The following is a 16,190-nucleotide window of genomic DNA, read 5'->3' on the forward strand; positions in this document are numbered from 1 at the left end:
TGCATGGCACTGAGGACAGAAGTGAAACGGCGTCCGTGCCATCAGGACAGCATTCTGGTCAGTGTCACATGTTGAGATAAGCCCAAATGGGCAAGGGCGCCCCAAAGGGTGTGCAATCAGTTCTCGGACTGACAGAGTGAGACGAGCGTGAGAAAAACATCATAGAGAACAATACCATCAATGGAGCAAAAGACAGAATAAAAGGTTTCAAAACCATAGCGAGGGGGAAGACGGAGTGAAGGTACACATGTCCAAAACAGATGGCAGAGAGAAAACAATCTAACAAAGGAGTCAATGCCCAATCGCAGTATCACCAGGGCGGACGAGTCACTCAATCCTGTGACTTGAATATGCTTCTTTGAAGAAAAACAACTTGCAGCACTCTAGACCCAACACTAAATGGCAGGAGTACGCAAAGCATGTGTATCTACAGCCACACATGTCATTGAACACTTATGTTAGGAGATTTCATGACTACTGTGCTCGGGCAATAATACTGGTTTTCACACAATAGATAGTAATTGGATGATTTAGTGCTATATTTATTCTCTTTATAGATCCCCCCAACACTACTGTTTTCTTGTCCACAATTTCCAACTAACCCAAATTTATGGGCCATAAAAAAGGTTAAAATTCCTCTGTTGAATTTCAAACTTGTAAGAAGGCTAATGAACACAACTTACTCTTTTTCCAACTCCCACCGTCTAGCCAGTCATTATTAAATGAATCCACAATCTTAAGAGCAGATATTTAATTCTAGAATGTCTATCTCCTCTGGTTTGAAAACCTCCCACTGTGCTATGGACATCAAACAGTGTAACAGATATACAATGATCCACCTTCTTGGTTCAGGCTAAAACAGGGAAAGGTATAGCTTAAGATGAGCAGAGATAGCACTGCACTCCAAAGTCTTACACTGTAGTTCAGGTTCAGATGTGCGACTCGCCTGACCAGCACTTGTCTCAGGCACTCGTACTGGACTGCTTGTCTTCAGCCGGCTGTCTAAATTACTGATACAGAAAGAAAAGTAAGAAAATGTCATTATTCGGAATCTGAACAATAGCAGCAACTGTCCTCACGTAGAGTAATATGAAAATGAACTATGCAGACATGGCAACCTTGCAACTGTTGAGGGCTACTATCACATTTCATTCACTTGTATAAAGGATTAATAGTAGGTTTACAATTAGAATTGCGAATACTGAAAGTAAAGAAAATATATCTATTTAAGATATGATAGACAACATTACACAAATACATTTATTTGCTTGTAACATTACATATTAAATTCACATCAGACTTTCATTCTTTCTTATTGTTAATTAAAAGCAGCAAAAATAAAAAAGAACCTCTTTTCCATACCTTTAAACATACAACAAAGCTGAAAGTCTGAATACATTGCAGCTAAACACGTTACTTACCTCTGTAGTGCTATTTCTAAAGGATTTTGACCACAAATTCCTTATCCATTGAATCCTCCTGGGTGTCATAATGGACCCGGAAATGTCTGCAATACATCCCCTGCGTGCTAACAGGTGGCAACATCAGCATCTGTTTTGACTCTACACAGCCTCTGGATGTGACAACACAGTCACAAATAGAAGCCACCTAAGTGAGCTGTATCAGTGTATCTGTATCCTGCATTCCATGTCCCAGTTTGGCCCATAGAATGGCATATCCATTAATAAAGTTTAGCCATCACTGCAAAAGCTGGTGGCAGACATCCAGGTTTGCTAACAAATGATCACACTGGTAGCACATGGCGGGAGCGAGAGAGACAACCTGTGCAGTCAAAGCAGACCCTAAGAATATATCTGTCGAAAATCCTGGCCATGGTGTTCCGACTGTCAAAAGAAATTCTCAAGAGCGGCAGACAAAATGGATTTGTCATACCAAAGAGCAGAAGCGCAATGGCCCAAGAGGCATACTGCATTCAAGGACCCGGGGACCAGACTGGCAGAAGAAACCCAAACAAACATTTGCCCAAAGTACCAATCTGTTTTGACTTCCTGTTCAGAGACGCTGTGGGAAAGGCATTCGGATTAACCTCGACAGTGGAAGGGGTCCACAGGAGCAGACTATGGCACTGTACAATTAGGAAACTAACCGGAGGGGAATAACAAGGTTTGGGTCATGCCATAAAAAGTCTGAGGGCCTCAGGTAATGTGGTACCAGGTTGGAGAATTTCCATAAGTAAATTAGTCTGTTTCCACATTATGCAGCTGCAAATCCAAGACCTCCTTAGCTTTGCATATCACAAAGGAGGCACTCTACTCAGTTAGCCAGTCACCAAAGAAGAAACAAGGTCACTCTCAGTCAAAGTGTCTAGGACACTAGCATTCTGCCAATTCAAATACTTGTTTTCGTACATGTAGTGAAAGAGAGAAGAACAAGTTACTTACATTTGGTAACGCTCTTCCAGTGGATAATCTAACATCAGACTCCTCACTTGTCAGAACTAATCCCAGGACCAAGACTGGATACAGATAATTTTACCAGCAATGCTCCTGCATGTTGGCCGGTGGTGCCATATGAATCAGTGGTGAGACTGTACCGTCCTGGTATGATGGTAGGAAGACACATATAAGCACCATGCTTGTGTTCTGAGGTCTGTTTCGCAAACATTTTTCTTTTGTTCCTTCAGACGTAAAGCCTTTACAACAAACTGTTGATGGCAGCGTGTTGATCTCAAATTGGGACCTTATTAAGATGTTAATGAGTCTGCACCACAGAATGAGGAGGAATATGCCATTAAACTATCAAACAGAAGGAGAATTACCAGAGATAACTTATTTTTTTCTGAAGGATATTTCTAACCACAGATTCCTCACCTCTATAATGGATACCGCAGGAGCACCTCCTTAAAGTGGAGGATTTTAGGGGTGGACTCAAATGTGGAGCAAAATAGCTCTTCATTCGGACCTGTGCCTGAATTGTTCTTTGCCAGATGTCTCCATCTTCCCACTCCCTTCGCTAATGCCACTGTAGCATTCTTTGTCTAGTGAAATGAGCAAGTGGGGTTGTGTCTTGGCCACTGTGTCGCATATTTTGATGCGGAGGACTATTCATCTTAATAAGGTCCTCTTCTGTAACATGTTTCCATGCCTCGCTCCAAAAAAACCCTACAGAGACCTGGTCATCCACACAATTGTCTCTCGTATGCTTAATATAGAAACTCGATGCCCTTTTAGAGTCAAACCAATGGCATCTTTTCTCTTCTTTGGAGGGGCGAGATGGAGTGAAAAACAGTGGCCAAGTAATGGATTGGCTAACAGGGAAAGTAGACAGCATTCGGTAAATAGTTTGCCTGGGTTCACAACACCAATTTGCCTGAAAAAGCGTGGCACTATGCGTTTCACTGAAAGCTCCTGCAGTTCACGGACTTGGCAGTCCTGACTGTCAAGAATTGCAATAAGCAGCCGTGTATTGGCTCAAAGGGTGTGCACATAAATCCCACTGTGGCACAATGAACGACTTCAGGGGATAGGTGAGTCAAACCCTTAAAAAATAAAAGCATCACAGCCAGAAACCTCAATAGAGGGGGTTGTGGTCGGGTAAACACAAAAAGGCTGAAAAGACAAAAAGTAACCTTTTACCGAGCCCACTGTCGCTCAAATGAGGATGTACCTTTAAAAAAAAAAAAAAAAAAAAAACAAGAGGCATCTGGTAAAACAGGAAACGGTTCGTTTAATTAAACATTATGGCTGGGAGAGCAGTTACAGCACTGTCATCTGAGGACTGTCTCATAGAACATCGGAATGGCCCACATTCTAAACATTTCTCTGAGAACAATAAACACAAACATTCTTTTCCTGGTGAAACATGCAAACTATTGATAAGGAGTCACAGATACAATTTCCAGATAGGGAGTGCCTTGACCTGGAATGGACACTATGTGGGCTAGTGAGTACGTGCCAAGATGTCCGGCCTGAGGGGCGGAGGATCACTGCGTGCGCTGTGTGTGTGTTGTGTCCTGATTGGCTAAATGTACCTAACTACGTGTAGCATCTAACTTTATGGTGTTTTGGGATTGCATGGTCCCTTTGGCCATTTGTGCTTTATTGGGGCCAGTCTCCGGGGACCATGGTAGGGTTGCTGCCTATCTGTAGGACTTAATCTGAGTTTCTGTGTTTGGCTATTGGCTAAGTGTTACCCCACCTGTGACCTGTCAGGCATTAACCTTCAGACCTGGGCTGCAGAGCCTGCCTGACAACATACCTATATGATTGGGTTGACAGAGTTCATGATGGGGGAATCCAACGGGGTGATGTGACTTTGTTAGTGTAGAAAAATTTATTGTTCCTGTATAAAGGTGACTTGTTGTCATGTGCATCGATTGGTGGGATAACAACTGAATTATCGGTTTCCTCATCATCATCATCAGTATTACAAGGAGCATTAGATATGTTCTGAACCAGGTAGGAATTAATATGGAGATAGCCTCTGGTAGGTCTGGCTTTGAGATAGAGGCCTTGTAAAGGGACCTCAGATTAGGGTTTGCCTGTATAACAGTTGCTTGTGTCTTTGCAAAACTATTTTGAGACAGTTCCAGAGTGGGATGACACTGATTTGTGGCCAGAGACTGGCATTGGAACTGAACCACAGACTGGTGCTGGCAGAGTTGGTATCAGTGCTGGCATGGAATGAACTGACGTGGCTCATGGGACCAGTTCTGGTAATGAGTCCTGGGGAGCCAGTTGGTATCAGGAAATTGTTTGAAAGCTGGTATTTGTTGGGAGGTCAGTTACAGCCCAGTAAATTCAGGTGGCACTGGAACCAGTGACAGGACTGAGTCAGAATTGGGTGTCACTGGAGGGGTAAGATCCCTAACATAATGTCTTCATGTCTTCTCAGACGTCAAGAGGCCAGAAAGAGTTAAATGAAACTTGGCTTTCTTTTTTAAAATACTTTTTCAAAATTAATTTGGTTGACATGAGTTCCAATGCGTTCAAAAATACATACATTGTGACTGACACTAAATAAGCACAATAGCGGAGCATTAATACAAAAACAATCATCAACTCTCCAAGCCAGAGCACAACAGACTTAGCTCCGATATAAAAATAAGATCGAGACTTGTCTCAACTATACCACTTAAGCTAGACATTTAAGGTACATACATCCCTGCTCCACTAGTGCCAAGGCTGGCTAGGTCTTTCCTGTTGTCGCCCTCATCAATGCATCCACAGGTGCCCAAATTAAACTGTCCCTCCTTCGAGCACAGCTCCCCTTCGCTCAGAAAGTATTTTTTCCATTATATATTTAACCAGAAAATGTGACCGTCATTCTGTAAATGATGGGGCACCTGGAGCAATCCAGCCAGCAGCTATACCCATACGAGCCATACCAACTGCCAGAAAGAGCAAGTCACTTTCTGGTTTGAGAACCCCTGCTCCCCACTTATGCCTAGGAGCACTACCTGAGGTGTAATCTGCACTTGATAGTTAAGAATCGAGCCAATAAAATCTGCGATCGCCCTGAAATAATTGAAAAGTCGGGAACAGTTCACAAACATGTGTATTATATTGGCACCTTCAATCCAACACCTATGACAATTTGAATCATGCCTCTTGTCCCATTTGAACAATTTGGCCAGTGTGTAATACAAATCAAAGGCTGTATTGAAGTGCTGACGTTTGAGGCCAACATTAAAAAGTATCTCCTTGTAAATCATGAGGGAATCCCATGGTATTGTCCCCTCTACCCTCAGCCTGGACTCCCATTTGAATTCTGAGACTACATATCATCAACAAGACATTCTATTAAAAGATCTGGTTGATTCGTCAACTTTGATCGTCCAAATCTATTACTGGGCACTCTGCAACAGAAAGCTGATTTTTGTCTAATTTGCTAACATAATCCCAGATCTGCAGATACTTACAGAATTTCTCATTTGTCAGCCCAGACTTGTCCTGTAGCTCTTTAAAGGAAGAACTGCACTTTTTCGTGAAGATCCCCAGCTTCTCAATCCCACGGGCCTCATAATTTTTAGACATGCCAGCTCGAAATATACAGAGCAGGAGCGTTCCAAAGAATGGATGCCCCAACTCTTCAAGTATCCTCCTTTTCTCCCATGGAACACGTGTCTCCTGACACAGATAATATCAGGCCTCATGGCTTTAAGCCCCAGGACTAACCTGCCCCTCCTGCCACTGTCATTTAGGCCACAAATATTAAACGTAGCAATGTGTACTCTATCCTCATCAACAATTCCCTTATTTTGTTGCTGGAATGCACATCTCATCAGTTTCAGATTGGGCACATTGAACAGCTGTTTAAACTCTCTGCTCCTACTCATGCTGTGCTCATCATACTTGCCACTAGAAAATTCACCACCCATGCCATACATTTGCCCTACAATGCGTCCGCCCACTTCCTGCAAACTCTCCAATCCCCTCATGGCCATACCGACCACCCTCAAAACCACCCCACACCCTCTCCTTCCCCGCCTCTATCCCTCTCCAATAGGCTGCTTCTCCACCCACCCCCACCAAATATTGCAGGCAATTGGAGCACCCAGGTTCGTTGATGGAGATGTCACCCCCTTACAACCAATACCTAAACCAACACAAACTGCAAATTGACTGTGTAGGAAGTTGGCTCTGTATATACTATCTCAAAGTTAGAGTTAGTGTGCCCAGAGTCCAAGGGTTCCCCTTAGAGTTAAGATAGTGGCAAAATTAGATAATTCTAATGCTCTATTTTGTGATAGTGTGGTTGAGCAGTAGGCTTATCAGAGGGTAGTGTTAAGCATTCGTTGTACACACACAGGCAATAAATGAGGAACACACACTCAAAGACTTACCTCCAGGCCAATTGGTTTTTAGATAGAAAAATATATTTTCTAATTTTAAGAACCACAGGTTCAAGATTTGCAGAAAACACTTTAAATGTAAGGTACTTCACTTAAGACTCTTTAGGAACTTTGAATAAAAGCAATATCATATACGGTCTTTGTAAAAATGGCAATAAGCTATTTTCAAAGTGGACAAATTGCAAAAAGCAACAGTTCCTGGGGGAGGTAAGTAAAGGTTAGTTTGTGAGGTCAGTAAAACACTTACAAGTCTCAGTTCTGGGGCATAGGCAGCCCACCATTGGGGGTTCAAGGTAACCCCAAAGTTACCAACACCAGCAGCTCAGGGCCGGTGAGGTGCAGAGGTCAAAGAGGTGCCCAAAACACATAGGCGCCTATGGAGAACAGGGGTGGTCCGGTTCCAGTCTGCCAGCAGGTAAATACCCGCATCCTTGGGGGCAGACCAGGGGGGTTTTGTAGAGCACTCTGGGGACACAAGTAAGCACACAAAACACACCCTCAGCGACACAGGGGCGGCCGGGTGCAGTGTGCAAAGCAGGCGTTGGGTTTTGTATTGGTTTCAATAGAGGGACCCGGGGGTCACTGTAGAGGTGCAGGCAGGCACACGGGGCTTCTCAGGACAGCCACCACCTGGTCTAGGCAGAGGGTTGCCTGGGGGTCACTCCTGCACTGACGTTCGGTTCCTTCAGGTCCTGGGGGCTGCAGGTGCAGTGCTGGTTCCAGGCGTCGGGTCCCTTGTTACAGGCAGTCGCGGTCAGGGGGAGCCTTTGGATTCTCTCTGCAGGCATCGCTGTGGAGGCTCAGGGGGGTCGTCTCTGGCTACTCACGGGCTCGCAGTCGGCTGGGAGTCCTCCCTGTGGTGTTTGTTCTCTGGTTCTCGAGCCAGTGGCGTCGGGTGCAGAGTGTGAAGTCTCACGCTTCCGGCGGGAAACGTGTAGTCTTTGAAAGTTGCATCTTTGTGCAAAGAAGTTGCTGGTTTTGAGCAGGGCTGCTGCTCACGGGCGTTTCTTGGTCCTTTAGTCCAGGGCAGTCCTCTAAAGCTTCAGAGGTGGCTGGTTCCTGTCAGATGAGTCGCTGGTTGCAGGTTTTTGAAGTTGGAGACAGGCCGGTAGGGCTGAGGCCAAGGCAGTTGTCGTCGTCCGTCTTCTCTGCAGGCTTGCAGGTCAGCAGTCCTTGTTTCTTCAGGTTGCAGGAATCTGATTTCCTGGGATCTGGGGTGCCCCTAAGTACTAAATTTAGGGGTGTGTTTAGGTCTGGGAGGGCAGTAGCCAATGGCTACTGTCCTTGAGGGTGGCTACACCCTCTTGGTGCCTCCTCCCGATGGGGAGGGGGGCACATCCCTTATCCTATTGGGGGAATCCTCCAAAACTAAGATGGAGCATTTCTAAAGGCAGGGGTCACCTCAGCTCAGGGCACCTTAGGGGCTGTCCTGACTGGTGGGTGACTCCTCCTTGTTTTTCTCATTATCTCCTCCAGTCTTGCCGCCAAAAGTGGGGGCAGTGGCCGGAGGGGCGGGTATCTCCACTAGCTGGGATGCCCTGGGGCACTGTAACAAAAGGGGTGAGCCTTTGAGGCTCACCACCAGGTGTTACAGTTCCTGCAGGGGGAGGTGAGAAGCACCTCCACCCAGTACAGGCTTTGTTCCTGGCCACAGAGTGACAAAGGCACTATCCCCATGTGGCCAGCAACATGTCTGGTGTGTGGCAGGCTGGCAAAAACTGGTCAGCCTACACTAGAAGTCGGATTGGTATTCAGGGGGCATCTCAAAGGTGCCCTCTGGGTGTATGTTACAATAAATTGCACACTGGCATCAGTGTGGATTTATTGTGCTGAGAAGTTTGATACCAAACTTCCAGTTTTCAGTGTAGCCATTATGGAACTTTGGAGTTCGTGTTTGACAAACTCCGAGACCATATACTCCTATGGCTACCCTGCACTTACAATGTCTAAGGTTTTGCTTAGACACTGTAGGGGCATAGTGCTCATGCACATATGCCCTCACCTGTTGTATAGTGCACCACACCTTAGGGCTGTAAGGCCTGCTAGAGGGGTGACTTACATATGCCACAGGCAGTGTGAGGTTGGCATGGCACTCTGAGGGGAGTGCCATGTTGACTTAGTCATTTTCTCCCCACCAGCACATACAAGCTGTGAGGCAGTGTGCATGTGCTGAGTGAGGGGTCCCCAGGGTGGCATAAGACATGCTGCCGTCCTTAGAGACCAGCCCTGGCATCAGGGCCCTTGGTACCAGGGGTACCATTTACAAGGGACTTATCTGAGTGCCAGGCTGTGACAATTCTGGAAGCAAAGGTACAGTTTAGGGAAAGAACACTGGTGCTGGGGCTTGGTTAGCAGGGTCCCAGCACACTTTCAATCAAACCTTAGCATCAGCAATGGCAAAATGTTAGGGGTTAACCATGCCAAGGAGGCATTTCCTTACAGACTGTCAATGCAGATCCAAACTCAAAAACAAGGGCTCGTGCCCCACCATAGAATCCCCTCCATATAGAGTCAGCTAGGGCAGCCTTGCCAGGGTACGCCAGGGTACACCCTAGTTGGTATACAAAGACCCATCACGTCATCACATGCCTATTATCCCTGGCCAGGGCCCATAGTGTTCAGGAATTCCTTAGCCCTAATAAAAAATTGGGCCCTGCCCTGTACTACAACCTTGAGTGTCACCGGATTTATAAGATAAACCTGTACACTCTTGTTGGATGGGGTGGATCAACTGCCTGACGCTCCATCTTCGTTCAACCGTTGCATGACAAAAATCCGGTCTAACAAAAAAGGTACAGCCATCGAAAGACTGCTTACAATCATGGCGGGCCCAATCAAATACTGTTTGGCGCAGTAGAAAATTTACCAAAAAATACCAAAACCATCCTAGGCTTATCACCCTCCTGATTTCTTGTTTAAAAAGGGAACCTATGAGCCTGCTGTACCTCAGATTTCCACTTCCACTCCGAAAGTTCAGGGAAAGCCCCCTTAAAAGGTTTAATGATGAATTTACAGGTGTCCTCTCTCTCTAGCTGCTCAGGGAGGCCCAAAACTCTTAGGTTATTCCACCCTAACCTATTTTCTAAATCCTCCAATTTGCACTGGACATCTGTCAACCTAGTCTCCAGTGGTCTTCAGTAGCTTTATGTACTGATGACTCAGATTCAAAAGTCAGGATCCTTGTTTCTAGCTCACCCATCCTTCCCAAGAATTCTGTCTAGGTCTTAGCCACTCATTGAATAGCGCTTTGCAGTTTCCTACAGGCAATTTGGGACTTTTGGCTGTCTGCCCGAGCCCCTTCCCTTTTCTATGTGCCATGAAGCTCTGGTAGATTGCTTTGAGTGGCTCAGGGTCAGAGGAGTCCTGAGGTATATTACCCATTCCAGAATGATTCCCCTCCAGATCGAGTGACACTTAATAGTCCCACAGTAATTCATGGCCTTTACCAGCTTGTTTGGTACTGGCACTCTGCTCTTGCTTTGGGGATCCCTTGTTTTTAAAAGTGCCAGGTAGAGCTGGCCGGGCGTCAGAGGAGACTGAACAATGACTCCCTTCCCAACTTCACAAACTGCCCATGGCACTAGTTTGGCTCCCCTCTGAGTTCCTCCTACCATGCCTAACCTCAGAGTCATCGTCTGAACAGTCAGTCTGATCAGATAAAGAAAAGAAGTGATCAGCCAAGTCATCTATTTCAGTTTGTGCCCTTGTCAAATTGCTACAGACTATTGGTACTTTGTGTAAATCCCCCACAATGTTCAACATGTTCTCATATTCACCCCCGGCTGCCTCCACTAAAGAAGTGGGGTCAGTAACAACAGACTTACTGGGTCCCGTACCATCCTCCTCCTTTCCAGTGACATGCTGCCCTGTCTCAAGTCATGACAATCTCCTCTGCTGATCACCGCTTTGCCCAGAAGAAGTGCTGCTGCTGCTATCGCTGCGCCTGCTCCTGTCTCAAGCTCTGGAGAGCCACCCGGCTGTAATACATGAGCGGGCTCTTACGGTGCGACTGCTTCCTGCATTAGCTTGTGATCGGAGGAAGCTGCTAAAGCAACTTTCTCCTCGCCGACCAAGATGCCAGGGGCAAAAGCTGTTTCAGAGATAATCCACATGTGATCTGGGCTACTGAAAGTTTGCTCTCACTGCACATGCCTAGCTAGGGTTAGGCACAGTCATCCTCACGCTCCCTGCCATTATCAGCTAAACCATTAGAATAAATGAAGATGGCTTTGTTTCAAATGCTTTATAATAACTTGTATACTCGTACCTTTCAACACTGTGCAAACTGTAAGACAGTTAATGCCGAAGTGTGGGTCCAATTCTCAGAGAGTTTATTATGGAGCACCCCCTTTTTGTGCAGACATCTCATTGCAGTTTTTTGTTGGTCTGGGAGGTTACAACTCAAACTCGAGGCAAGTAAATTCACTATTTCTGGGAACATAGAGCCAATACTATGAAGTTATAACTTCTGAAACAAGGGGTGGGGGTCTCAACAGCCTTTAAGGGCCCAAGGACTCGACACCAGGAGCCCCATAACACCCAGTGTATTTATTATGTCAGCCTCCCTGATTCAGATTGATCGAGGGCTAGGTCACTTTAGGTCAGGGTACTAGGCAGGCACATAAATTGTCTTTTAAATATAATACATGCATTTCTAGGGATAGGAGGACTCTGGGGAAGAAGGTGTGTGGGTGAACCATCACACCCCTTCGCAAACTCCACTAGGTCGCAGCGAAACCCTTGCTTAAACGTCAGGTCCTGTTGGGGGATTTTTTTAATATTGGCCAAATACGGTTGCAATCCAGTGGGGTTCCTTAGCAGTTGCGGTGTCATAAATTGGATGCTACAGCAAGGGTGCAGCTGAGGACTCTAGGAGGGGCGATCAGTTGGCCCCATGGGTCCGTCATCTTCAAATGACACCCTTGAAATAAAGACTACCTACATTGCTGACAATCATTCAGAGCTAGGGAATAGTGTAGGAATCTTGGTATTGACCACGTGAGGGCATGTGCACAGGAGTCATGTAAACATGTGCTAGTTTGTACAGGCTGGTCAACACACAGGGTGAGCTGCTTTTTCGGGTGGCTCGGGCGGCTAGTTCCCCACGAGCCACCACCTAGAGACACCTGGTCTTCCATCATTGTTAGCACCCACTGCGCCCACCCACTGTTAGGTGTGGGAGAAGGTCATCCCCTCATTTCCAAGGGAACAGAGCTTCACCCAGAAGACCTGTGTGAAAATTTGAAAAAAATAAAAAAAAGGGGGGGGGGGGGGGGGTGGAGGTACCCCTCGTACTACCTAAATGATGTAACTGCAATTGACTCTCACTGTTTTTTTTTATATGTCTACTGATATTTGTTTTATCTCGTTTGAAATCCAATCTTTAGGTCACGTGGCTATCACCAGTGTATTGATCCTCTGTCACGCTGCCATTAGCAGTCAATGTCAACTTCTCCCTAGAACCAGGATGACAGACAGTGCGGAAAAGTGGACCTTTTTCTCTTCTAGTGGGATGTGTAGGAAGGTCTCTGTTGGTACGCCGGTTTTTCCCATGAGGTCACGGACAGGAAGCTACATCACTCCACAATTTACATGGTCTCTGGTCATCCCAGGGTGTGGGTCATAGGTGGGGCCCGCCTCCGGCAGGCCAATTATGACGGTGGAACAGTTTCCTTTCCACAGGGATAAGGTTAATTTTTTGATTAGCCTAGGGGGCTGTAAGTCTGTTTTGAAGCCCGTGAAGGCATAGCTGCAGTCCCACTAACAGAATCTGGGGGGAGGCCTGGTTGGTCGGGAAACAATCCAGGCTTGTGGTGGAGGAGGAGTCATGTTTGGCCACTAGAAGACTGTTAGACAACACTGGCATCAAGAATATGTGTAGGCGAATTTGGGATGGAATTGGATTGTTTAAGCATTTAGCTCAACCCGGGGCAGGGGCACAGCGGTCATTACTGGAAGGCTGGGGACGCCCGCTACCGCAATTGTCCATAGCCAGCCGGGGTACTCCATCACACGGCCCTGGTCATACGGGGGTGGTGGGCTGGTATAGGGACCAAGGTATGGCTCCAGCTGGCCAAGGCCCACATACCAATGGGTGCCGGGGGGAATCCCTGTATTGGGTAGCTCTGGCATGGTTGTTTGGGGATACAGCAGTTATGCTGGCCCTAGCTTCCTCTGTGTTGAGGGGGCAAGTGAGTTTGCCTTGTAGAAGACAACTTATGGAGAGACCGGCAGGGTCTTGCCCTGGGTCCAAGTTAATTAAGTCAAGTCAACTGAATCAGTCAACACCACAAGGGGCTTGAGGGTGGTCAAGCATGACTCCTTAATTTGATGTAAATTAATGTATTCATGTATTAGTTATGGAATATTTGATGAGAATGTATTTAATACATAGGTCATGTGGCCACTATGTGGTACTTTACTTATTGTCATATTTATATGGAAAAACAAAACATTTGTCATGTTTGTGAATGGTAATAAATACAGCCGGAGAATGTTATATTCTCTAAAGGCAAGAAAATCGGCTTGCATTGGGTTCTTCTTGTATAATTTGCCATATGAAGGGTGAGTAATTGTATGTCTTGTTGAGATATGACTGGTCTTGCTGCGGTCCCCCATCCGTCACATTCAAAATCACATTTTAACTGGTGGTTGTACGATATGGATAAATCATTCATTTGATCTAATTTGCCTTTTGAATGTCACAGATATGACCCATACATTTAGAGCCCCCCATTTGGTCATGAACAAAAGTATACATTTGAAAACATAACTCACAATGATGAAAGTAGTGAAGCATTTTATAGAATAGCAGTTTGCAGAAGATTGTGTTAAAGTACATAGACACTTTGATGCAGTGCAACACTGACAATCCTTAAGATAAAATAATTTTACATCCATGCACAGGCAACCAGGAAATGATTTACCTGTTTGATTGTGGCCCTTCATCTATACCATTCTTCAGAGAAGCCTTTGTAAGCTCATCCAATGCATTTCTATATTCTTTGCAACTAAAGGGAGAAACATATGTTTGTAATGTTGTTTACATCTTTGTGATGTGTCTGAAACTGTACACAGGTGTACCAAGCAAGAAGGCACACTATACATCAATCAACAGTTAAAAACAAAGACATTTGTAGCAACCACCGATCCCCACCACTCTAAACAGATTTAATGAGACTTATTCAAATGTACACTTGATAGGGAGCCATGTGCGTTGGCACAATCTTATGTCATCCGCCTTAAATTCTTCATTTGAAAAATTATGTGGTTTAATGTTTGTGGGCAAAACACTGCAGGCTGCTCCTGCCCACGTAAGAAGTATAGCAGACCTTGCACCAGGATTATTCCATCAGAAAAGGGAGATGATCACACTAAGGGTTGATGGGAACAGGAGACATGAAGCACAAAACCGGAATCAAAAGGAAGGGATAGGGTTGGTCACGTATGATGCACTATGGCACAAGGCTCTGTATTAAAACAATTACAGAAGCAGTTTTGGTCCCACTACTCATTAGGTGACAAATATAACAAGCTAGAGATTGATACAATAGCAAAATGGTGTCACCTTTATTTACCCCATAAGGGATGAAGTACAATAACCTATTTGTAGACTTTTCATTTTGTCATTTCTAGGGTAACACATAAAACAGATGAGAAGAGAGCAATGGCAAAAGCTAATAGGTTTCAAATTTTGTTAGACATTTTAGTAACAGTTTGGTTACTGTGTATGTTGCTCCCAGCTGCTCTAGGAAAAACATCCCATAATGAATCAAGAATTTGGACTACAAGAGTATGGAAGCCGGCAGTAGGAGCACTTTGCTGAATAGACTTAATTTGCAGTTGAGCTGTGCATGCAAAGGGCAAGTTACTTACCTTTTGTACCTCTTTTTTTTCCGGTGGGCTACAATATCTACATGTGGATTCCTCAACTTTTGAATATCCCCATGTGCCAGCTTGGACCGGAAACTTTTCGACAGCTCTACCACATTGGCAGAGGGCATAGGTATTTACATGGCTTTGCATGCAGCACTACTTGCCTCCGTCAACATGCTGACTTCAGTTTCCCCCCATTTTTCATGAGCCTTTGAGTCGAGCAAATATCAAAATTGCAAGTACATCCTCTTAAAATTAAAATCTAATATTCATATATTAAATTGCATATACATACTAAAAATACATTAAAAGATTCCGTTGATCTATACAGACAAGCAGTGGGGAATAGGGGGGTCAGTGAGGAATCCACAGGCAGCTACTGTATCTACCAGAAAAAAAACATTGCCAAAAGGTAAGAAACTTGTTCTTCTGATAGATAAATCTGCTTGCAGACTCCTCAACTTTTAAATAGGACACCTAAGCAGTCCCACACTTAGAGGTGGGTGCATGCCTGTCAGTACTAAATCTTGCAAAAAATAATGATCAAAGTGACCATCACGCCTCACTTAGGAATCTAAACAACAGTATTTCGTAAGAGTGTGAAGGGAGGCCCAATTAGCTGCTTCACAAATATCTGCAACAATGACCCCTCTGGAAGAAGATTTAGCTCTAGTTAAGTTAGCAGGGAAACTTTCAGGAGGATCTTTATGAGCCATTGTTTAGCTGATCTTAGTACAAAGAATGATCTATCTGGACCGAGTCCTTTTTTCAACAGCCTTTTCTTTTATTTTTCCTATGTATCTCACAAAAAGTTGGTCATCCAACCTGAATTCATGTGCACTGTTCAACTGGCAGACCTTTTGCAGTCCAACCGATGAAGTCTGTCCTCCTCTTTAGTAGGATTGGGAAAAGGATAGAAAGAGGAAAGGGTAATCAAATGAAGGGAGTGACCACCTTCAGCAGGAAGGCAGCCCTGGTTCTCAACACCAACTTATCAGTCTCAGGCCCAGCTCTCCCTGTGCTGTTGCATCACTCTTGCTCCTGGCTTCTCCTTGTGTTTTCCCATGCTTTATGAGTGTCTTCTACTTGCTTTATCCTTATTTTCACTTTCTCCTTGTTTTTTCCGCTGTTTTTTGTGTGCCCTCTCCTTGCTTTTTCCTCATTCTTACTGCTTACTCTTTCCTTTTTCCCCCGTTTTTTGTGTCTTCTCCTTGTTTTTCCCCTAGTTTTCACTGCTTCCTCCTTGCTTTTCCCTTCTTTTTTAGTGTGCCTTATCCTTGCTTTTCCCTAGTTCTCACTGCTTTCTCCTTGCTTTTCCCTGTTTGTTTCTGTGCTTTCTCCTTGCTTTTCCCTAGTTCTCACTGCTTTCTCCCTGCATTTAACCCTGTTTTTTTGTGTGTCTTATCCTTGCTTTTCCCTGGTTATGACTGCTCTCTCCAGGACCTGCAAGCGCCTCTGGAGGAAGCTGGCTATCTATATAGTGCGCTAAAATGAAGTACAC

At 45.1% G+C, this 16,190-nt stretch overlaps 1 protein-coding gene across 3 annotated transcripts in view; it reads right to left on the bottom strand.

Moving 5' to 3' along the window:
• The window catches only part of PIKFYVE (phosphoinositide kinase, FYVE-type zinc finger containing), a 1,212,885-nt gene that overhangs the window by 241,209 nt on the left and 955,486 nt on the right, over positions 1-16,190 (bottom strand). For all 3 annotated transcript variants that reach the window (XM_069225943.1, XM_069225942.1, XM_069225940.1), the window contains 2 exons: positions 13,741-13,824; positions 916-1,010 (listed from right to left, as the gene is read on the bottom strand). In XM_069225943.1, the coding sequence (XP_069082044.1) occupies positions 916-1,010; positions 13,741-13,824 (179 nt within the window). The remainder of the gene's footprint in view (positions 1-915; positions 1,011-13,740; positions 13,825-16,190) is intronic.

Source organism: Pleurodeles waltl, chromosome 3_1, assembly GCF_031143425.1.
Source record: "Pleurodeles waltl isolate 20211129_DDA chromosome 3_1, aPleWal1.hap1.20221129, whole genome shotgun sequence".
Classification (NCBI taxonomy): domain Eukaryota; kingdom Metazoa; phylum Chordata; class Amphibia; order Caudata; family Salamandridae; genus Pleurodeles; species Pleurodeles waltl.